The following is a 25,701-nucleotide window of genomic DNA, read 5'->3' as shown; positions in this document are numbered from 1 at the left end:
TAAAAACTTGAATTTCCTTTTATATGACTTTTGTTAATCAATCCCAAAAATGTTCTATAATTACTACTTGAATTAAATTTAGATTTTCATCTTTTGTTGTCAATTAATTGATTAATTGGTATCTGTTGTTATTGGTCGTTTGTTTGGATTTTGATTGATGTCGGCAGACAGTCTAGACAACATATGGACTTCAATTGAGGCCTGGGTCTTCATCATTTTAATCCAATTGTTTAGGACGCCCATTTAGCCTGTGTCTCAGAAACGGATTGATGATGGTGAGTGTAGTCCAGGTGCTGAGATGTCCTATAAGTGAAACAAAAAGAATCTATTCGGTTTTAACATATGGTTAAGTGGGAATTCGTGAGGAGAGTTGGTTAGATTATAAAAATGTGTGGAAATGTGATATAAGTAAGATAATCAGAAAGATAAAAACAGTGTGAAAAAAATCAAACATTGAGAGTGAAGGGTTTGAGGGATAGGTTGAGTATGGAAAATCGTCAAGAAATGGATAGATAGATTTTTTGATGGTGTAGCTCGATTGTATCCACATATCCTGTGCTTCAATGGTTTCAGTAGTGAGTTTCGCCTAGGTTAGAACCCTCAGATGTAGCCTGGTGCAGCCGAACTGAGTTATCATTTCGTTGTGTTTTTGTTGTTCTTAATCACCAGTATGTTCATTCGCAGTTCGATCATCCAACGAACAACTAGTTTGTGCTGAGGGATTTTTTTATATTGATTTTTAAGTTTGTTACTTTTGTGCGTGAGTTAATTGTTTTTCGAGGCCAACAATATGTGAAAGTTTTTTAGTTGTAGTTAAGGCCCTCTACTAGTGGACCCATTTCAACTTATAGTGGCCCTGGTAGGCCAGTCTGAGATGGGCCACAATAAATAAGTGAAAATTGGTTCGGCCCATATTCTGTTAGAGTAACAGATTTGGTCCAATTGGACTGCACTTCTCCATTATCATCTTATTTTTCTATCAAATTATATTGTTAAATTTAAAAATTAAATTATATGTTTTTTTTTTTTTTTTTTTTTTTTTTTTTTTTTTTTATTGAGATTGTATTGTGCAATCGGTCAAAGTCATAGAGTATCAGTAGAAATGTAGAATTGTTTGTAGAAAAGCCCACAGGCTTAAAGTAGAAGGTAGAAAGGCGGGTCTGTAGGCGGCGCTAACGGTATTAAGATTTAATATGGCGGTAAAAATCTGACGGCGCCGCTGGTTTCCGTTAATGCCAACTGCCAATACCATGCACATTGACTGACGGACGGACGGACGGACTTTTTGCCCGCCGCCATACTCACAGAAGTGGAATCTTGACAAATTCAATTATTCCTAAACAACGCATTAAAAAGACGTGTGCTACTAAATCTTACTTTTCGACGCTATATGCGTGGATTACTGTAAAGACGATCATTTATGATAAATATAATTAGTAAATAATTAAATATATTTTTATAAAAATAATTATTTTATAATATAAATAATTATAAATTAAAATTAAAATAACTAATTAATTTAATTAAAAATAAAATTAAGAGGAATAATTATTTTCTAAAAACAAAAAAAAATAACATTAAATATAAGACGAATAAAAATAATAATGTGGACGTGGTAGTAGGCCCGAGAGAATAATAAATTTTAATTTTTTTAGTGTTAAAAAAATTTAAAATTTAAAATTTAAAATTTAAAATCAATTGATATTAAACAGAGGGTAATTAAAATAAGTTTTAACATTGATCCTACCTGGAATATATTCAACATTTAGTAAAAAAAATATTTTATATAGAAAATAAAATCACTGGTGTGAATATTGGATTTTTTTTTCTCCTTACATCAAACGCAAGAATTCTTGAGAGAATGACCTTATAAATGAAAAGAATGTATGCATAACATTATTTGGACAAAATAAGAATATTAAAATGAAATTAAATTACACAACAAACAAAGGGAAAAAGAAAGAAAACAAATAATTGGAGGTAGGAAAAACAATACAATGAAATAATTATTTAATTAATTATAATTAAGTTCTTCGATCGATAGGTACGGCCGTGGTTAGGTTAGGTTAGCCCTCATCGAAGTTCCAGAGCTGCATCATCGTCATCGTCTCCGGCGGCGGATTGGTCTCCTGATCCTGATCCGGCGAGTGGCCGTCGAGGTAAGGTATCTCATAGAACTTCATGTAGTTTTCATACGCCATCAGCTCCTCCGACAGCTTCTGCACTTGATCCTCTTTCTCTTTCTCCGCCGCCGCCTTGCCGCAGTTATCGCCATTGATTCCGTTGGATTTACGGTCGCCGGCAGCTCTGACTCCGGCTCCGGCAGCGTGATTACGATTATTATTATTATTATTTCTGGGATTGGGGGATGGGAAATTGAGCTTGGCCTTTGAGCCTCTGATGAGGAGAGCTTCGGCGTCGTAAGCGCGGGCAGCTTCCTCGGCGGTGTTGTAGGTCCCGAGCCAGACGCGGAGGCCCTTTCTGGGGTCCCGGATCTCCGCCGCCCATTTGCCCCAGGGCCGCCGCCGTATTCCTCTGTACTGGTTTTTCCGAACCCCTTTCTTCTTCTTCGTCGTCGTCTTATTACTAACACTTACGCCACACTTAACTTCTTCTTCTTCTTCTTCTTGTCCTGATGATCAGAACAAATAACCAACAAACTAATTATTCACGTTCATCTGATCTCATATATATATTTAGTTACCTGCAGGAGTGGCGGTTGGCCAGAAGTCTTCGCCACCGCCACCGCCACCGACACGGCGGGGAATGAGGCCGGACAGAATTGCACCACCGCACATTATTACCTTCTGCACTGCTCTTCTTGATTAAATTAAGATAGTTAATAGATAATCGCGAAATATTGGATGGAACCAGCTGCAATTGATTACTGATTATTATATATAATAGTAATTGTGAATTAAGCTGATCATGGTTATATATATATATATATATATATATGTGAGGATGAGGATGCTGATGAGGATGAAAAAAAATAATAAAATAATAATAAAATTCACGTGTTTGTCAGATGTGGTTGACCTGGTGCGGACACGCATTTTCCGGCGAGCTACGCGTGTGTTTTCGGTCCCGGAAGACTAAAACAGCAAAAAATTTTCATTTATGAAACTAATTTGCGACAAACTTCATTTACGGGATTAAAATGATAAAAGAGTCCAGTTACAGACTAAAAAAACAGTTTACCCATATATATATATATATATGTATGATTGATTAATCTCACCTACACACTACTGCTGGTGTTTTTTACAACTTGTAATCTTCTATTTATAAATAAATGATACTAATACAAATTTCAAATACTTTGGGTATGTTTAAATAAGGGTTTTTTTAACGTTTTTGGAAATTTGGAAGATTGAAAAAAAAGTAAAATGTTAATATTTGATTTTATGTTTTATGAGAGAAAAAATATATTTAATGTAATATTTTTTGAAAAAATAATAGTGTCAAATGAATAAAAGTATGTTATTGTAAACAGAGCTGCTTTGGAATGAATTTATAAATAAGTTTATCTAGATATCATATATTGGCAAACACTTACGGGGTGTTTTGTTTGGAGGTTTGGATTTTGAGTTGAGATTTGAATAGTAAAAATTTTGAATTGTAATAGTAATATGATGTGATATAAATAGATGTTGATGTGATGTTTTGAATGTAAAATTAATTTATAGTATAATATAAAAAATAAAAAATAAGTGTTTGATTTGATATTTTTGAGTGGAAAAAATTTAATGAATAGGCAAAATCTTACGAACGAACACACCCTAAGTAGTGTGAGAATTGATTCGTGACCATGAGTTTATGATTTCAAATTTCGACTCCTCCAAATTTTGTCTGCACTTAGAGCAACGACTTCAAGATAATGAGTTAAAAAAATAGTTCATCGGTCATTCAAATCTATGACTACTTTTTTTTGGGTTGTTATCGAAAAATATTCTCTTTTTTTTTTTTAGTAAAAAATTATTTTATTTTTGTATTATTTTTAATATAAAAAAAATTAATAATTATTATTCATTTTTATTAAAATTTGTGCTCAGTTAAATAAACACATATTTACATGACTGAGAGAGTAAAAAATTAAAACTAAAAGGATATAATATAATAAGTCCTATAAGTTCTTGCTACTAACCCTTATTAGGGGGTTTGTCTGCCATTCACATTTTATTAATTTGATACCATCTACCCTTTTGTTTTTTAGCACCACAACATCGAATAAAATAAAAAGTATGAAAATAATATGATAATAAAATTGTAATTAAAGAGGATAATTTATTACAACTGTAAAATATAATATATATATATATATTTCTTTATCTCGGAATAATAGTATTATTATTTTTAATTAATTTTCTAATATTAATATTATATTAATTTATAATAAAAATGATAAAAATATTATTATTAATATTGTATAATATAAAAATAATAAATTTTATAATATATTATAAAAATATTTATTATATTAAATAGTTAATAGAATTATTAAATAAAAAAAATGACATTTTTGTTTTTAGTTTCCCTCACCCTCCGTAATTGTTAGAGCTGTTAACGATCCGAACCAAATTAAATTTTAAGTGATCGTTAACGTTTGCGAACAAAGCTCGTGTTTGTTCGTTAAGCTTTCGTGCTCGTTCGTAGTGTTCGAGCTTGGCTCGTTAAGAATTTTTGTTGTTTGAGCTCGTGTTCGTGTTCGGCTCATTTAGATTCGATTAAGTATTCGTTCGAACTCATTTGTCTTATTTTTTAAAATTTATATATAAATTATAAAAAAAATTTAAAATTATTTTATTTATATATTTTGAATTAATATTTTATTTATTTATAAATTATAATTTTATATGTATATACAATATTTATAATAAATATATTATTTAAACGAATCGTTCGCGAACAAAATTTAGGCTCGTTCGTTTACCAAATGAGTTTATTTATATTATTCGACTCGACTCGTTAACGTTCGCAAACGAACTTTAATCGAACCAAATCGAATCGAACGAGTCAAATTCACAAACAACTCGATTCGTTTAACAGCTCTATAAACCGTAAACATCAAATGTCGGATACCCAAGCTTATATATAAGTTACTATTATTAACGACGGGCCTGTCTTTGACCTGAAAGCTGTCTTCCATGTTAAGGAGCCAAGGCCCGGCCCGGCCCGGCCCGAACAGCTCAATGAGAAGTAACTTCCAATGCTCGTGACTTTCTGGCATGAATTTTCGCCGACGTTCACCATATGATATATGACTTCAGTTTATCTGATTATTATTATTACATGCCAGTATTTATTGACTTAGTTCACCCAGCTTATAAAATAATTTTTAAAATATGGTATAGAAAACTGTATCAAAAATATAAAATATAGTATTAATATTTTTAATTGAATATTGGATTTTTTTTTTACTTTTTATAATAATTTTTTGATTTTTTATAATGAATATACAAAGTTCTTTTACTATTTTATAAAAAAATTTGTACTTATGTCGTTCAAATCTATGTTTATTTTCCTTTTTGGTGGTCATTGAAAAATATTTTCGTTATTTTTAAGTTAAAAATTATTAAATTTTTGTACAATTTTTTACTATAAAAAGAAAATATAACAATTAGTACTCACTTTTATTAAAATCTATGTCTGGTCAAATGAACACATATTTTTGCATGACCGAGAAGTATTTTTTGTTATTATTTTGGAAATCGAAATTGAAAAATTGCGACATTGATAAATTGAATTTTGGGCCTAGCTTGCACATATGAAGCCCACATAAATGGGCCCATTTTTAAATTGGGTTGGATCTTCTTTAGCTCATTGCTATTGAATGCATTATTAATTGGTGATTAATTTATTTATTTTTAAAAATACTCGAGTTCTCTCACTCTCTCTCTCTATATATATATCTTTAAAGACTAGTGTGTTATTTATTTACTGTGACAAATCCAACTCTGTTTATTAAATATTCCCTCCGTTACACTACAATTGACATTATTTTTATTTTTTATGTTCCGTAATAATTGATATATTTCTATTTTTGGTAAAAATTTATTAAATTTAAACATATTTAACAAATATAAATCAACTTAATTAACTACATAACATATAGACGTAGGACCACTCAAAACCCCTTTATTTCTATTTCTCTCTTTAAAAAAATAAATATTTTTATCTATATTTAAAACTACATATCTTTATAAAATTGATTTATGTTAATTATAAATAAACAAAAATATTTTTTTATTTAGAAAATTTTATTCTCTACAAAATGATATTCATATTACATATATTTTTTGATTGCTCTATAATTTTTAAATATTTAAATATATATTTTGATTTTTTTAATCATATATATTAAATTTACTTTCAAACTATAAATATTATTAATTATATAAAAAATAATATCATAATTAAGTATTATTAACTAATTAAACATCCTTACCTTAAATACGGTATCCCTAATCAAATGATTCAATTTCGGTGGGACGGAGGGAGTATATTATTAACACAACCAAGTTAAAAATATTATATTTGAATCTTTTTATTTAAAAATTACGTGATCCAAACTTTATTTTTATTTTGAAAAAAAAAAAAAACCCTAAAAAGGAAAAAACGTACAAAATCACACAAACAAGGACACCATAAATTTCATTTGCTTATTACGTGTTTCAAAGATTTTAAATCTCATTAAATGTATATATATAGTGATCACTGCACCACAAAATTGCCGGCCTTAATTAATTAATTAGTTTTTTTATTATAGTCATTAAAAAAGATAGTAAATATTTATTATTTTGAATAAATTAAATATAGATTAATTAAAATAGCATAGTCAGTCGACCTTAAAAGTTAAATTATTTTCCCATGCAACGACTTCCCCTAATAACAATCACTCACCAGTCGTTTGTCACTTTTTATATACTGTGTATAAATATGGACATCAAGTTTAGGGTTTGTCTCATTTGCTATTGTTTCTGTGCTTAATTATACCATTAATTTTGAATTAAATAATTATTGAATACAATACATTATATGAGATTATTATATTCTTATAATAAATTAAATTATAATATAGTTATAAAAAAAATAATAAAATAATCACAGTCAATTTCAATAGTTTATGACATTTTCTCTTTTTTAAATTTGTGAAGTTGAAATGGCATTTAAAATAAATCTTTAATTTTGAATTTTTGAAAATTTTTTAAAATAGTGAAAAAATTACTCTTTTTTAGCTATCCACACGTCGTGTTTATATGGCTGATTATGTACGTCACACATTTCAAATTATTTTCATTTTTTTAAATAAAAAAATATATATTATACATTTTAATTTATAAAGGCAAAATAGCAATAATCTCCGTGTAGTTTGCGAATATGGCTAAAAATTCCATGTAATTCTAAAATTTTAATTTATCTAGTTGAGGCTTTGAAAACAATGCAAAAAATACGCTTTCTGTTAAGTATTAACGGAGGTGGTAAGACATACGTTTAATTTTATTAATTTGACCAAAAGCCAAAAGTCAAAATTCATCTCTTCCTTTTTAACTCATTTGCTCGGAGAAAAGGCCATCATCGGTCTGCTCGACGCCAGATTCGAAGAACTGCTACTATCCAATCGTACCATACTGGAACTTAATCGTTGACTACCGAAGAAAGTTCCGTTGTCATCGATTGAATCGATCGTTGACAAGAATTCGTTGGACGAAAGTCAATTAGAGTCGTCCATGAAAACTTTATCATGTTTGTTTGGTTTTCAATTTCCATTTTCGCCGTAATAATATCTATAATTTCAAGTTTATTTTTAGTTAAATATTGACTTGGATTTTTTTGGAGGATTCTGGCGGCAGTGGCGAGAAGAGAAATAAATAAGAAAAGCGACTTAAGGAAATTACAGTTTCATTCTCCTCACTTTATTGCTGATGGTGAGTTCTTTCACTGCGACCCGGGGCAGTGGGTGGTGTTGAGTTTTGGATCGATTTGGAACACCTGTAAATCTGCAAAATAAATATTCTCGACAGAAATTATTAGCGGATTAAAAGATTAAGTAATTTCAAGAATCTAAATAAAGAATCAAAAAATTGAAACAAGAATTTGATCGAAACAATCGGCTCAGATTACAATCACTCCCTTCACCAACCTCCAAGTCTTCCTATGTTGCCACACCACAAAGTTTTGATCGTTGGTGCCCAAAAGAACCCGGACCAATGGGCAGAAATCGAACTGACTAAGATGGGATAAAGTTGAACTAAACCGCCACAAAAGAACACCGTAACATTGATTTCACTTGGTTCTTTAAGGAATATAACAAACCCATATATGTAGAGGAGGTGGGAAAAAGATAAACACCCATAAGTTTAAGGATAGGAGCAAACTTGTTGAGAAAACGATAGGATCGGAACAGACGGGATTCAAACGAAGAGATTCAAACCTGATTTTATCGCATCGGTATAAGAACATATTTTGGGGAAATGTGAACCGGTCTAAACTGATGGGAGAAAATCGGATTCATATTATATTTTGGTGGATCAGGTCGGTTCACAAATCGGGTCGGGTTTGGGTCTTACGGGTCGGATAAAAAATATACCAACAATCTCCACCTGGTTTTGGTCGACCATCATGGTTACTTTGGAGGGCAATCAGGAGTGCGAACATGTTATCATCATCGCCATTATTCCTGTAATCTAAACATGAAGTCAATCCAGTATAACATATATTAATCACAGAGAAATAATACATGCTATCAAAGGGAACAAATATGGTTCTAATCAAACGTATCAAAATTTAATACATTCAAATATGACTTAAACTTAGAAACAGACAAATATTTGGTTCTAATATCAGCAGGATTAAATTGAAAATATATGTTTTCAAGCTGAACTAACCCTTTTTCAACCATGTCGCGTATAAAATGAAACCTAATATTTATGTGTTTGGTTCCATCATGAAAAATAGAATTTTTGCATAATTGGATTCCAGACTAACTATCAAAATAGACTGTCACATTGTCACACAGTATTTCAATTTCAGAAAGCAAACCTTTTAGTCATAGCGTTTCCTTTAAAGACTAGTTATAGAAACATATTATGATTCAATAGTAGATAGAGCAACAATATGTTGGAGTTGGGATTTCCAACTTATACATGATCCACACAAAGTGAACACAAAAGTTGTTGTAGATTTCCTATAGTCTCTATCGTTCGCATAGTTAGAATCCACATAACCTTTCAATTTTACTCCTTCAACACAATTTTCGAATTTTAGCCCTAAGTTACATGTACCACATAAATATCTAACTAACCACTTGACTGCATTCTAATAGTCAGTTCCAGGATTGTACATGAAACGACTTAAACAACTAACAGAGTATGCAATATCACATTTAGTGCCAATCATCAAATACATTACATAACCTATAGCACTCGAGTATGGCACATCTTTCATGTAATTCATAACAAATTCAGACTTAGGACATTGTTCTTTTCTTAGCACAAAATTGGGAAGCTAAAGGCACATTGATAGACTTTCCATTACACATACAAAATCGTTATGAAGATTTTTTCAATGTATGCAAATTGATTCAACAAAAGTGTAGAAGCAGCTCTATCTCTAATAATGTTCATACCAAGAATGTTTTTTGCATCACCCAAATATTTCATGTCAAACTTCTTGCTTAAACAATCATTAGCATGCTTGATACTATTCATACAAGGACTAATCAATAACATGTCATCCACATAAATAACTAAGAAAATAGGAACATCATTTGATCTCATAAAATACAAGCAATGATCAAAATCACTTCTTGCAAATTTCAAAGATCCCATGCACTCATCAAACTTAATGTTCCACTATCTTGGTGATTGTTTTAAGCCGTTTGAAATATTTTTGTAGTAGACACACATGATTATACTTAATTTTATCTACAAAATCATCAAGTTGTTTCATGTAAATGTTCTAACTTAGATCACTATATAGGAAAGCAAATTTAACATCCATTTGTTTTAATTCACAATTAAAGTGAGCAACTAAGACAAACATAATCCTAACAGTAGTATATTTGACCACATGTGAGAAAAATTCAGTTTTAATCAATCATTTCTTTTTGGGTGAACTCTTTTTCTACCAACCTAACTTTAAATCTGACATTATCATTTTCATTTTTTACTTTAAAAATTCATTTGTAGTCAATAAAAGAACAATTAGTAGGCCTAGGAACAAGAATCCACGTTAACATGCAAGGAATTCATTTCATCACACAATGCATTTAACCATTTTTCTCCATATTTAGATTTAAAAGCTTCATCATAGCACTTAGGTTTGTTTCCATCTAATGTCTTGAATACACTAAAAGCATATGAAGTCAAATCGTATTCATCAGATCTAGATGGTTGCTTAGTGATTCTCTTAGTCCTATCTCTCGCTAATTGGTAGTTTTTCTATGTTTTATATTTTGATTCAAAATTTTCAGCATTAGGTAAGGCATTTTCAAACAACTTATCATGAGAATCAGATTTTTCATGTAGTTTTTTAGAATTTTCCAATTTACTTAGTTCCACCTTATTTGGCTCAACCTCATTAGAAGTCAAGTTAATTTCAGTATTTGGCACATTCAGACAAGACATTTCATTTTCATTAAAAATGACATCTCTACTAATTAGTACCTTGAAACTTACTTCATATTTTAACCACAACCTATATTCTTTTAACCGTAAAGAATAACCTAAGAAAATGCATTTCACAACTCTAAGTTCAAGTTTATTAATTTTATATAAAGCACATGCGGACACTTATCCCCAAGTGGCACAGAAGGAGACCTATTAATCAAATATGCAGCCATAATTGAAGTTTCCCCTTAAAAACTCTTTGAACGAACCGAGGAGTTTAACATGCTCCTCACTTTTTCGATAAGAGTTCGATTCATTCGTTTCGCCACCCCATTATGTTGGGTTGTTTAAAGAACTGTTCTATGTCAAACTGTGACACTCCGACCCGCAAACAACGCGAATTCGAGCATATCGAAATCATAGACTGGCCCCTCAGGTTAACACGAGTCATTTCAGTGCCTTTTTGTCCTTACTCATGCGCACCAGGGATTTCTGGGGGGTCACCCATCCTCAAATTACTCTAGGGTAAGCACATTTAACTTTAAAATTCTTTCGGTAGAGCTCCCGAAAAATAATATGCACATTGTTGGCATAAGTATTCTATTCAATCCATTTAACCTCTAATCAAATTTGGATGGCCCAATGCCGGATCATCCACACACAGGAGTTGGCCAAGCAACAGCCCAACTCCGGCGGTGTCACACTAACAACACCTGAGTTAACACATAATGAATTAAACCATTTATTGCAAAACTCAATACCATTATTTGTTCTCAAACATTTAATATGCTTATCTGTTTGGGTTTCTATTAACCTTTTCCATGCTTGAAAATTTTCAAAAACATCTGATTTTTATTTTAATAGAAAAATCCAAACTTTTTGAAAAAATTCATCAATTATTGATAGGAAGTAATGATTCCCACCTTGAGTAGGAACATGAGCAGGACTTCACACATCAGCAAGCAAATATTCAAGCACATCCTTACATTTAGGCACTTTTTAGGGACATGAGACAACTCAAATTTTACCCTATGCTGCTTACCATAAACACACAAGTCACAAAAAGACACAGTAGTAATCATATCATTTCTAAAAAAACCATTTTTCTCTAAGATTTCAAAACGTTTATCACTAATGTGACATAATCTTCTATGCCACAATTCAATTTTATCATTAGCAACAGAATTCACATTTGACATACAAATTGGTTCAGCATAAGCAACGTATAAATTGTTTTGTTTAACAGCCTTAAACGCAACAAATGACCCCTTTAAGACTTTCATAACACAATTTTCCTATTTTCCTATTAATCCACTTTCATCTAGTGCAGCACATGAACCAAGTTATTACACAAGTCAGGAACATGTATAACATTTCTTAAGGTTAACACAAAGCTAGAGTTGAACTTTAGACAAATATCACCTATACCACCAACTTTACAAAGTTTTTCATTTGTCATTGAAACACTAGCATACGAAATAGACCTATAGTTTGAAAACAAGTTTCTCAACTGAGACATGTAAAAAGTACACGCAAAATCAAGTAACCAATCGTTAGCACATATAGTATTAACAGCAGCACAATTTCCTTTAACCATGAAAACATCTCCTACATATTCATTTTCTATAATCATATTAGCATGTTCATTCTGTTAGTTTCTAAAGTTTTTAGAATGTGGACATTGTTTAGCATAATGATTGGGTTCCCCACAGTTGTTACATCTTCTATTCTTAGGCCTAGACTTAGACCTAAATATCTCATTTCTCTTTCTTTTATTTTTTTGATATTCTGTATTTATTTTGACTTGTGACCTACCCCTAACAAACATCACTTCATCAGTAGTATGTTTATTACTTTTATTTGCATACAAGTCAAGTTCTTCACTTTTAAATCCATTCATGACAATTTTAAGATTTATACTATCTCTTTCATATTTGATAACAGACTTAACATCTGAGTAAGAATCATGAATTGCATTCAAAATAACAATAGAGGTATATTCATTAATATTCTTACCGTCTGTCCGTTTTATATCTTGAATTAAGTTTGTAAAAACATCTAAATTTTCATCAATGTTTCGATTCAAATCAAGTTTAAATCAGAAAAAGTTTTCGATTAAAAACAGTTTGTTTGGCAAAGATTTTTCCATCTATAGTTCTTCTAATCTTTCCCACAATTCTTTTGTAGAATTAAGTTTTCCTACTTTCATATTCACATAATCACATAAGTTTAAGAAAATCAGAAAATAAGCACATTAATTTATTTCAGTCTTTCTTCCATCAGTCATTAACGCATTATAATCACCATTAATTGCTTTGGAAACTTTTTGAGTTACTAAAAGTCCTCTCATTTTTTGTGGTCAAATTGAAAAATCAATTTTTCTATCGAATAGTGCAATATTGAAAGAAAACACAAACGACATATTGACAAATATTTCACACGGTCACATACAATGGCTATTAGTGGTCAACTACCTACTCTTTTTAGGAACAACTTGATACGTAATAGCCAACTCACGCACACAACCAAGTATGTCAGGCAAGAATTCAGTAACTATCAGTTGGCAGCTATTTACTCGCTCTTCGAGTAGTCAGTTACGTGATAGTAGTGTCACACAATTAATCATATAGAATCAATCACGAATACCCTATAATTATCTAACACATAGAAATTCAAGTGTTAGCCATCAATTACTGATCTAGGCCAATTTTAGCAATTTTTGATTCACCCGTAGAATTGCAGAATAGTCACGTGTTCAATCCTTAATGAAGGCTCTTATACCAATATTGAGTTTTGGATCGATTTGGGACACTTGTAAATCTGTAAAATAAAGATTCTCGACAGAAATTATTAATGGATTACAAGATTAAGTAATTTCAAGAATCTAAAGAGAGAATCAAGAAGTTGAAACAAAAGTTTGATCGAAGTAGTCGGCTAAGATCACAACCACTCCATTCACCAAACTCCAAGTTTTCCTATGTTGCCGACACCACAAAGTTTTGATTGTTGGTACCGAAAAGAACCCGGACCGATGGACAAAAATCAAACTGATTAAGTTGGGATAAGATTGAACAGAACCGCCACAGAAGAACACCCAGACATCGATTTCACTTGGTTCTTTAAAGAATAGAACAAACTCATATATATAGAGGAAGTGGAAATAAGATAAACACCCAGAAGTTTAGGGATAGAAGCAAACCTGTTGAGAAAACGATAGGATCGGAACAAACGGGATTCAAACGAGGAGATTCAAACCTGATTTTATCGCATCGGTATAGGAACAGATTTGGGGGAATGGTTAATCGGTCTAAACTGATGGGAGAGAATCGGATTTAGAATATATTTTGGTGGATCGGGTCAATTCACGAATCGGGTTGGGTTCGAGTCTTACGGGTCGGACAAAAACCATACCAACAATCTTGGTATCAGAGGTTGGTTCGATGGTGAAGTGAACTGGGTGGTATTGGACATTGGTTATGGTTGTAGGAAGCCCCGCCCTTGTAGACCTCGTGATTGAAATCTGCAATGTGGTTAAGGTGGCCCAAGGCGTGCAGATCAGTGGAATATCATTTGAGGGAAGATCTATTTGTTAATCCTTTGTTTGAGGGGAGATTGTTGAGGTGCAAACTCAAGTCCCACATTGCAAAAATGTGTAGAAAAATTAACATTATATAAGTTTCACATTAACTCCACTACTACAAGGCTTTTTGGATGAAGTAAAATACAAAAATACGTGCGGACTCATCCCAAAGCGGACAATATCGTACTAATGTTAAATTGGCTCACTCCCAGCAGGTGGGTAGGTGTTTCAATCTTAAGACTTTTTTATTGCCTTGATTTCACTTTTTTCTATTGCGCTCGAGTTAGTGAATTGAATCTCTATAGTTTTAGAATTGGTTAGTAGCCGACTTTTTTTTCCTCTATAAATTATGAATCTTGAATTGTATTCATTTAATCAGTTGTGGCAGTTTGGGAGGATTTGTTTATGAACGATTTTTTAGATATTAATGTCGGATGAAAGCTTTATGGTTTCCAATGATGAAATGTAGTCCTTCTTTTAAGCGGATTTTATGCTATACGATTTAAATTTTGTTTTGAATCTAAGGTGAGTGTGTAACGTTTTCAAAATCACAAGTATGTAAATTTGAATTTTAGGACCATATGGGTTTTAGCAAGTTTTGCAAATTACATTAAACAGTTTTGCTATTTTGTCAATTTATAATTTTTTAATTTTAATTAAATTGATTAGCTATTATAGTTTTAATTTATACTCCTTCTGTCCCAACTAGTCTCATTTAGTTTAGATACAGAGTTTTAGGTATTATGTAATTAGTAAGTAATTAAAAAATTTATTAATAAAAAATAATTATAGATTAAGATGACTATATAGTTTTATTTAAATAAAAAATATAAATTATGAATTTTAAAATGTGATTAAAATATATAATTATATTTCCAAAAAAAATGACAAATTATGTGGGACGAACAGAAATAAAAAAAAGCGGGATAAATTAAGTGAAACGGGAGAAGTAATTATTTATATTGTATTATCGTTACTTTTATTAATATATTTTTAATTATTTATATCTATTAAGTTAACTTGTTTATGGTTCCATTGAGTTTGCATATGAAGTCTATTTATAAATTTTTATTTTCATTATGAAAAATAATACTACTTCCATCCCGAAAGAAGAGTAATATTTATTTTTTACACAAAGATTTTTTAATATTAGTATTATATTGATTTATAGTGAAAAAGACAAAAATGCCCATATTAGATTGTGTGATATAAAAGTAATGGCATTTGTGTAATATGTTAAAAGTTGTAAAGATATTAAATATGTTAGGTAGATAGTACAATTACTAAATAAGGAAATGATATCTTTATTTTGGGATGGACAAATGGGACGGAGGGAATATAATTTTCATAAGGTCTGTTCCTTTGGCACATTTCTCGCAAACCCACTGTTTGGTTACTGTGTAGCGTCATTTGGGCGCGAGACTACAATAGGGGAGACAATTATGTCAGCCTAGGTCTCGTAGGATTTGACCAACGCGATTTGAACAGACTCCTTGCATTTATCATCCCACCCACCCTTCCACCTCCTTCTCCCCTTGATGTGAAAACGCTACCCTCCTCCTTCCACCACTTCTTTCTTCTCTGTTACAGATCCAAGTTCCAGAGGGCAACAAGGGAAACATCCGTCTCTGTAGATCTCGGCGAGGGTCGACATTAACCGGGAGGCAGCGAGAACGCCTTTACCCACCTCATTTCGTCGTTCACGATACGCCAGAATTTCACTTCCGCTTTCGGTTTTATGGAGGTTCGACATATTTGAGTAGTCCGTAGGTGTCGTATTTACGTGGGTTTATTTATTTCAAGATTTTGTGCTGCTGGGTTTAGGGTTTAGGATTAGCACTTTCGTTTCACGGGAAGAAGTTCCCTGTCGCCTCGGGTTTCAAATTTCAAATAGGCGTAAATGTATGGTACACCGATTACACGAGGTAGGTTATTTTGTTGGTGTTGTGGAAATTTCTTAGAAAAATTATACGCATCGTACCGCACCTCCGGTCGCCCTTCATCGGGTTCGACGCCCGGCGAGGAGGACGACCACGTTCGGACGCGCCACCCATTAGTCCTTTCGTTAGAGCTTCTAACTTAGCACGAAGAGAGGAAGATGTGCGTCATGACCTTAGTTAATGTGTGTCGTCATTGCGGGTTTGAGGTTTCATAGGAGAACTTTGTTGTTACTCACCTCACGGTTGCGGAAACGAATGGAAAAATTTTCTACCCCATTAACTGAAGTCACACTTTACGGGGGTGTGTACTCACCTAGAAAACTAGATTAGAATTCACAGAAGATGAATTTGAAAATTGTAGGAGGACGTTCTAGCAAATTACATTGCCAAAAAAGAAGTGTCTATGGTTTGGTCGTACTCATAATAACGCCGGTTGGCGTACGATCTTTGATCCTACTTGATGTGTGGAATCATTAACGCCAAATGCACTCGTATTTTCGTGTTATTGTTGTTCAATTCGAGTGTCACCTACAGTCTCCTCAACGTAGCTAGTAATGTAGCGGTGACGAATCGAACATATGAGTTCTCCTAAAATACCTAAGTCGTTAAGTAGCGTTGTACTAACGTTGTCACGAGCGGGCTGATAGTCACACCGCTAAACCCGAACGGAGCCCCGTTGGAGTATGATATTATGTGTATCCATCTGATGCTCTGTAATTCTGTCATGCCTTCGATTGAGTATTCTTTCATTTCTTTCCAGTGGTGCACGGTAGGGGGTTCCCTTCATACAACCAACTTAAGAATGTAACTTTTCTTACCGGATGTTACATAACCGAAGAGGCAGTTGATGCGCTTAATGCAGTGAGTGAGTGCGAGAGGTACCTCGTGGTGGGTGCATGGGGACGTTTCTTCGACATAAAGGACGATACGCAATGTACATTGACATTGGAGTTCCTGAGTACCCTAACCGTTGACAAGAAGCACTTGCACGAGTTTGACTATCCCGCTATACTTACCTTCCACCTCGGCAATAGGAAATTTAAGCTCTCTGTTACCGAATTTTCCGTCGCTATGGGCTGTAAGTTCACGAAGACAGTCGAGTAAAAATCGTTGCAGGGAGAAATACAAGACGCGCAGAAGCTGTATTGGATTTCCATCACGAACTCGAAAGTATACAATCCTGGAGTGTCAAAGGCGTCCGCACTCCGCTCACCCGCGTTGAGGTATATACATTGCATACTTTCACATACTTTAACAGGGCGTAACTCCAGTACTAGCGTCGTCACACGGGATGACCTAAAGTATCTATGGAGCATGGAGTGTGGGTTTCCTATCCATCTCGGGTATTGTCTTGCACAGCTACTAGTTAGGCAAGCAGGCAACGGTTGTTTACGGGTCATATGTATCAATCCGTACGTGACTCGGCTGGCGCATGGACTAGGAGTCACGATGGGATTTGTGGAGAGCCCCACGTCGAAGATGAAGCCCAGTGGCATTGATGTTCTCATGCAAATGGGCCTAATCCAGAGGCGACGGCGTGGGGATCCGGTGACGCACATTGGCAAAACTACGACCAATTCTGCCGTGCCGGGATCCATGTCTTCGGTAGATGCAGTCGTTGCCGGAATCCACCGCCGTCTTGAGGAGATGGAGAAACGCATCGAGGGTCACCTACTGGTGATTGAGCACAGAGTTGATGCATTGTGCGCGCACTCTCGAGTGTTAGACGAAGGGCCATCCTCGTCGGGTGCATTGCGTGAATCGCGTAAGTGATAATATACTTGTTTGCTCAGTGAACGAACTACGCGCGTACTTGTATTCAGCGACAACATCATATACTTGTTTTCCTTTCGACGTTTTGGTGGTTTACCTAACTCTGGGTCCGATTGAAATTGTACCGCTCTCTGCTGAACGCCATATGCACATGATATGTTTTTGCCATTGACGGTTGTTAACATTTTATATTTGGCATACTCTATCGTGTCGGGCACATCGGTCGTATTATATATTAAACGTAATTTGCACTAAAGAAATATTTTTTGCACTAGTCCTTCCGCACGTAACTGAAGGCTTCTACCGGGAAGCATTTTTCCTAGTAGTTCTTCCGCGGGTAAAACATCACACTTTATACTTATTGCATGTTTTTATGTAATACTCCCTCTTTCCCGGAACTTGTATCTGCGTTACTGTAGGCATGGGAATTTAGAAGGGGATAAATAGACAATAATTTGAAATTTTCTTACTGGAAGTAAGCATCGTGTAATAAAAATAATTATAGATTACGATTAAGATAACTGATTAGTATAATTACAATTAAAGAAATTATAAATTAAATTTTAAAAATAAGACTTAAATGTTTAATACTGTTAAAAAAAAATGACAAAATTAGTGGGACAGGCGAAAATGAAAAGGTGGACATAACAAGTGGAATTGACGGAGTATAAATTAATTTATTAAACTAAATTAATAATCACATCACTGCAATCATTACCTATCACATCACTACTCAACAAAATCCACTAAATCCAAACATAAACCTACTACAACAAAGGAATATCACATCACTACTCAACAAAATCCACTAAATCCAAACATAAACCTACTACAACAAAGGAACGCGGATTCCCAAAATTCCTAAAAATTCCTAAAAATTTCAAATTCAACCCAACCTCAAACCAAATCTTTCCAAACCCAACATAAAGGAAAAAACCCATAATATCTATACTAATCATGACACTATATCCAATTTAAAGGGAGTAGTATTTATGTACTCCGTCCGTCTCACTTACCGTATCCACCTTTTTATTTTTGTTTGTCTCATTTATTCTGTAACTTTTCTTTTTTGAAAAGAATTATAACTTTAATCTTATTTTAAAAATTTTAATTTTAACTATACTAATTAGTTATTTTAATATTAATATAAAAAATTATTTTTATTATACGATAATTATTTTTACTAATATATTTTTATTATTTACTAATTATATCTCTCTTAAATTCTCGTCTTTACAGTAAAAAGAACACGGTAATCGGGACTAGGGCTGTCAATTGCATCCGATCCAGACCGGATCCGATCCGGATCCGGTATAAATTTCATAGATCCGAAACTCAATTGAACTTGGATCCGATATTTATGGTTTCGATCCGGAATCGACTTGAATCTGATACTATATATTATATATTATTATTTATTATATAATTATATATTTTATTACATAATTAAATATTTATATCATATTTTATATACCTAAAATTTATGCCCTAATTCATTTCATCCAAACAAATACAACACGTTGCTGCAAGACCCGCAGTTTTTTTTAAATTTTTTTCAAATTATCTTAAACTTGGTCTAAGGGTATTGGACCCGGCACTAAATCCAGATCCGATCCATGATTTTCAAGTTCCGATCAACCCAAGACCTAATCTGGGAACCAAATTAAAAGGGCAGATCCGGATCTAGATCGGATCCGACCCGCGTACGTCATAGCCGGGACGAATGGAGTAATATTTTATAAAATATATTTATTAAATCTAATTTTTCTTTAAAAAAAAAAACATTATTGTAAATGAATAGTATGTTCTATGTGTGGATTGTTCATTGTTGTGCGAAAACAATTGTAAAAATTAATAGTTTTTTTTATTATTATTTGTCTCAACACGTCATGTTTTTACTATTCGGATTCTGTTTTTCTCAAAAAATATATATAGTTTTTAACAAAACATCTCATCATACATTGTTTTAACACCAAATTCAAACTAAATTATTTCCAAATCAATCAAAAGAAATATATCCTAATATATGTTACATTGGAATATTGTACTTCCTCTATCCCCTAAAGATCTATCTTTTTTTTTTTTTATTTTGGTATGTCTCATAACAAAGTATTCATTTCATATTTTAATAATTGTACTATTTACCTAGCATTACAAGTATCCTTTCAATTTACAATATATAACACAAATGTCATTATTTTTATATCATACAATATTAATAAAGTTAGTTTAGTCTTTTTAAATTTATTTCTATTATATCTAAATTCAATATTAATATTTCTAAAATTTCGTAAAAAAAACAAATAGATAGATAAATATGGGACGGATGGAGTATTTCGTTATATCTAAAAGACTAAATTGCACAAAACCTACGTGTAGTTTCATGAAATTGCGACAAATTTCATATACTTCTAAAACTGCGTTAAATTCCCTCGTAGTTTCATAAATTCTGTGTCTAACCCTCTTTACGGTCCTTATTTAACGGTATTTGACCTAAAAAAGCCCAAACTGCGAATAAATTTTAAAATCTCAATTTATAAACCCTTAAAATTACAAATATATTCTTTTTCTTATATTAAACCTAAAAAAAAAATTATTTTTTTCAGGTTTTAAAAAATTATTTTTACTTTTTTTTTGGATAAATATAAGAAAAATAAATATATTTGTAATTTTAGAGATTTAAAAATTGAGATTCTAAAATTTATTCACAGTTTGAGCGCATTTAAATCAAATACCGTTAAATAAGAACCGCCAAGAGGATTAGACATAGAATCTATGAAACCACGAAAGTTTAACGTTATTTTAAAGATATGGTATCATATATTCCAACAATAAAAAATTTAACGTAATATTGTGAAAACACATGTGAATTATTTTGTGCAATTTAGTTTATTTAGAATATAAAAATCTAAAATATAGAAGTAGGTAGAACAATGTTAATAAACCCAATCTACATAACCTGATCAACGTTGTTTTCAATATAAAACTAAGTGTATGTTTCGACTTTGTATTTTTTTTAAATATATATATTTTTTTAATGCCAAAATCAAACTATATTTTTTTTAAGACTTTAAGTAAAAGAAACAAACTATAAATAAATAAATAGCACAGTTATCTGAACACTGTAGCCTGTCGCTGCGTTGAAAACTCCATCCTGTGAAAGGGGGCATCACAATCGGTTTGATGCCGTGAAAGGGAGGGCACACAATCGGTTTTCTGCCAGCACCCGGGACCAGAACACCAGACAAATGCAGGCCATCCATGGTGCAGGGTCCACACGACCTCGCGAGACACGTGAATAATTTTCAGACAACAACCACTTTCGCACACACTTTTATTTTATATTCACAGTTTTTTTTTAAAAAAACTAAAAACAAAAATCAATTCCAAATTTTTCATTAATTTTTACTGTCATATTTATATATATCCATATTATTCTTTAATTATATCTTTATTTTGTATGTAATTAATTCTTTTTTTTTCATTATTTTAATTTATTAATAATTTATGGAAATTAAAAAAAATTATATTATTTACTATTTAATTTAGTTTAATTTTAATTTATTTTGAATCTTTTTAATTTTATTATGAAATTATTTTAATATTTATTTGTTTAATAAATTTAATTAATATTTGTATTATATATTTGTTGAACACAAAAAATAATAATAATAATAAATAATGGCAGTAGGATTCTGGATGAGTCTGGATATAAGCCAAACGGCCTAGAAGTCGAGAAAAAAGAAGTCGGACAGACGCGGAGGTCTGTCAAGAGGAAGGTCGGGCAACGAAGAAGTATGGACAGACGCGAAGGTTTGTCAAGAGAACAGTCTGTCCATCTAAGGAGATAAGACAAATAGAGCCGGTCGGTTGCTCTGTGGTCGGGACCACAGTTGGTTGGTCTGCAGTCGGGACCGAGGTCGGTTGGTCCGTGGTCGGGACCACAGTCGGTTGCTCTGTAGTCGGAACCACAGTTGGTTGGTCTGCAGTCGGGACCGAGGTCGGTTGGTTCGTGGTCGGGACCACAGTTGGTTGTTGCGGAGTTCGGACCAAGTGAGGTTGGGCGAAGAAGAATTAGACGAACGATACGTGGTCGTACAAGAGACCAGATTGTGGTCGCTTGACGGGGCGGCCAAGGAATCGTTTGGTCTAGCGACCAATTAGTCTCTGGATTGGTCTTGGTCGGGTGGCACAGAGGTCGGACGAAACGAAGTCGGGCAAGAAGGGATATGGCAGTGGATGTGCAGGTCGGACAAAAGGCACTTCTAGGACAGTTCAAGTCGTGAGAGGCAGTCCTGGGGCGGTTGGAGGAAGTTGTAATACGTGTCAACAGAGGAGAACTTGGTGGACGGTTGACAGCAGTTGCTGTAACCGACCAAATGGTGGTTCAAACCGCTTCTTTAAGGGATTATTTAAAGGTCTGTTTTTGACCTAAAAAAGCATCTTCAATCGACATCAAATTCAAGAGAATTGCTTTTGGGGATCACCACTTTATTTTCCAATCTTTATTGTTATTTTTCCTATTTTATTTTATGTATTCTACCGTGTTTAGAGATCTCTAATCTCAGGCACTCATCTATCAAATTCGAAGATATTTCTCTATTTTCGAATTTTACTTTTTATTGTTGAAAAAATACATCAATAATATTATAAATTTAAATTAATAAAACATATTCAATGTGTCATATGTTAGAATAAAAATATTACTCCCTCGTCTCACCTACTATATCTACATTGATATTTTTGTTCGTCTCACATTTCATATCACTTTCATTTTTAGAAATTTAATTACATATTTTAATTTTATTTTAAATTTTTTTAATTTTATTTTTGTAATTTTAATATATAATTATTTATATTATAAGATAATTATTTTCACTATTATATTTTTAATTATACTTATTTTAAATTTTTTTGTCTACTGTAACCGAACACTATAGGACGAAAAGAGTATAAAATTATAATTTATATACATATAATATTATATTATGCATATATTATATATTATGTCCAGATTAATATAAAAAACATGCCAAAAACAAAGTATTTTTTTTTGTGAAATTTTGATTATAATTTTAATAATTCAAAAAAAAAATTTCTCCAAAAATATCAAATTAAATACCTATTTTTTTATTTATTATATTTCATTAAAATTTAATTTTAAATTTAAAACATCACATTAATACTCCCTCCGTCCTGCTGCGAAACATGAGCCCTTTTGTTAAGGACACAGAATTTTATGTAGAGTAGGTTATTAAATTATTAATAATAATTTATGATAATATTTTATTATTTTTTATATGTGTAATGTTGTTGATATTTTAAATATTTTTAAAAAATATTATTTTAGAGACAATAAAATTTTATATAATACAAATAAATAAATAAATAAATAAATATTTATTTATTTATTTATTACTATAAATTAGTTTTATAAATTGATTTATATTGTTAAGAATGCTTAAATTGATAAATTTACTAAAATAAAAATAAAAAAGCGATCATCTATGAGACATAAAAAAAAATAGGTTGACGGGACTAGCTAGTACGTATTTATATTTGCAAACATGCTTACGAGATGAATGTTTTTTTTTTTTTTTTTTTTTTTTTTTCCTTTCTTTCTAATTCTGAGGTGGCGCATCTAGAGAGTGGAGATGCTCCGTTCCAGGTGCTCTTAAAGACAAAATTATTGTTCAATTAAAAATGGGGAGAGAGGTTGGAGGAGACGAGACGAGACCAGACGAGACACTGACATGGAACCATCCCGCATTAACTACACAACAACAGACTAGACTATACTAGACTACTCTACTGCCTCCACAAGAAACGCCATTAATGGAGGACCACAAGAATTCGCCGGAAATTGGCCGGAGGAAGAAACCGGCGGTGAGAATCGGCGGCGGTACAAACATTGGAGCTGTGTTTCTGTTGGGCGGCGCGTTGGCCACCGCCGCCTTTGTGTCAATTTTCGTCAGGAATAAGGGCTGGAGCTTCGGCAAGGACCGCCGTCGCCGCTGTCGGAGTAAGGGCTCGCCGGACGGTGGTCGCAACTCGGTTTTTCTGGATAAGTCCTCAGATTCAGACGAACTTCCTTCCAGGTTCGTCGATTTTCGCTCTGTTTCGATTCTGTAAGAATAATTGTTGTTGTGTGAAGTTGATTGTTGTCGGACTGACGTTGGAACCGCCGCAGAGGAGAGACAGACCAGGCTGAGCCGCCGCCGGAGAATACTACCGACAGCTCGACGCATCTGGTAATTAATTCAGAATTGATTGTACTTGTGTGGTTATAGAGAAAATCGTTGATTTACAGAATTGGATTCAATTTTGATTGCCTCCCTCAGGAGCAGGAAGTGGAAAACTCAAAGGTCGACGTTAATGGCGGAACAGTGCTTGAAAACGGCGTCGTTTCAGGGGAGAAGGTTTTTCCTTTATTGAGCGAGCATGGAGACTCAATTCTTGAAGGTGAAATCGAACCCGAACCTGAAATTCCATTAGTGAAACAGGATGATGAAGGTGAAATCGAAATGGAAATTCCATTATCGAAACAGGATGTCGAAGAAGGTGAAATCGAAATGGAAATTCCATTACAGAGACAGGACGATGAAGGTGAAATCGAAATGGAAATTCCATTGCTGAAACAGGATGTTGAAGAAGGTGAGATCGAAATCGAAATTCCATTAGTGAAACAGGATGATGACTCCTACGAATCCACAGAAGAAAACAAGAGCTTTGATGAAGTTATTACAGAGGAAAGTGTTGGCGATCATAGAGAGAAATCTGAGGCAGCAGCCATTGCTGTTGATCAAAGAGCCCTTGTAGTAATTGATAGTGATGATTGTTTGGAGAGTGACAAGAATTTGAACATGGAAGATGACAAAGTTAGAGAAGCCATTGAGAACAAAACTGAGAATTGTGAAGATGGAGAAGGAGCTGATCCACCGGCCATGTCCGGCGACGGCGAAGATGAAGAAGAAGAAGAAGTAATTGAAGTAAGTCACGGAGATTTGGTGGGATGGAACGACGACGAATTAGTTGAGAAACAAGAAGTTTGTGATGATGCCGGAAATCGCGGCGAAGATAACATAAACATCGATAACTATGATATGGAGAGTGTCAATTGTGAAGTAAAAGAAGAAGACATTCAAGAAAATGCCATTGCTCAATGTCGGGAGCTCGAAGATGAAGATGAAATCGAAGAATCCATCGAAGAAGAAGATGAAAGCCTAGATGAGTTGAAGGACACATCGTCTTCATCGTCAATTGCTGCCATTGACGGCGGCGGAGTAGAGGAAGTTGCAGAGATCAGCCCATCATCATCATCAATGGAGCAAGCAGGACATGAGGTTGCTGCAAAAGTTCAACAAGACAATTCACGAGAGGCCATTGTATCGAACAAGTTGTCGTCTACGTCTACGATGATGAAGTTGCAGGCAAAGCTGAAATGGCAGCCGATGACGATGACGGCGACGGTGGTGATCGGAGCACTGTCGGCGCTCTCGTCTCTGTCCTGCTCCTGGTTCTTCGGCGGCTCCTTTGCCAAGCTCTGCGCCATCTTCTTCTTTGCCAAGCTCTGCGCCATCTTCTTCTTTGCCATCGTTCTATCTAAAATCCATGCCTAATTAATTTATAAATGAATCATAGTTGTACTTTTATGTCAACTTGTTTCTACTAATAATAAAAATTTGAGATGAATTTCTACGAATAATAATATTTTTCCGAGCGTTAACCAGAGTTCTTAGTATTTTTGTAGTTGAATAAAGTAATTGTAAGTGAGATAAATAAAAATACAAAAAAAAAT

The 25,701-nt window shown here is 33.0% G+C and overlaps 2 protein-coding genes across 2 annotated transcripts; one reads left to right on the top strand and one right to left on the bottom strand.

Annotated features, from left to right (window-relative positions):
• Positions 1 to 1,874: 1,874 nt before the first annotated feature.
• On the bottom strand, positions 1,875 to 2,915 carry LOC127243008 (ethylene-responsive transcription factor ERF071). The gene is made up of 2 exons (XM_051262841.1): positions 2,705 to 2,915; positions 1,875 to 2,632 (listed from the first exon to the last, which is right to left on the bottom strand). The coding sequence occupies exons 1-2, from the start codon at positions 2,796 to 2,798 to the stop codon at positions 2,067 to 2,069; spliced, it is 660 nt and encodes a 219-aa protein (XP_051118798.1). The 5' UTR covers positions 2,799 to 2,915; the 3' UTR covers positions 1,875 to 2,066.
• A 20,621-nt stretch (positions 2,916 to 23,536) lies between these two features.
• Positions 23,537 to 25,611, top strand: LOC127243064 (uncharacterized). Its single transcript, XM_051262914.1, has 3 exons — positions 23,537 to 24,001; positions 24,094 to 24,154; positions 24,245 to 25,611. Exons 1-3 carry the CDS (start codon positions 23,739 to 23,741, stop codon positions 25,520 to 25,522), a joined length of 1,602 nt encoding a protein of 533 aa, XP_051118871.1. The 5' UTR covers positions 23,537 to 23,738; the 3' UTR covers positions 25,523 to 25,611.
• The last annotated feature ends 90 nt before the right edge of the window (positions 25,612 to 25,701 follow it).

This window comes from Andrographis paniculata, unplaced genomic scaffold (genome assembly GCF_009805555.1).
Source record: "Andrographis paniculata isolate CXL003 unplaced genomic scaffold, ASM980555v1 Contig89END, whole genome shotgun sequence".
In the NCBI taxonomy this organism is placed as follows: Eukaryota; Viridiplantae; Streptophyta; class Magnoliopsida; order Lamiales; family Acanthaceae; genus Andrographis; species Andrographis paniculata.
The sequence above is the reverse complement of the archived record's forward strand: the minus strand, read 5'-3'. Positions and strand labels throughout refer to the sequence as shown.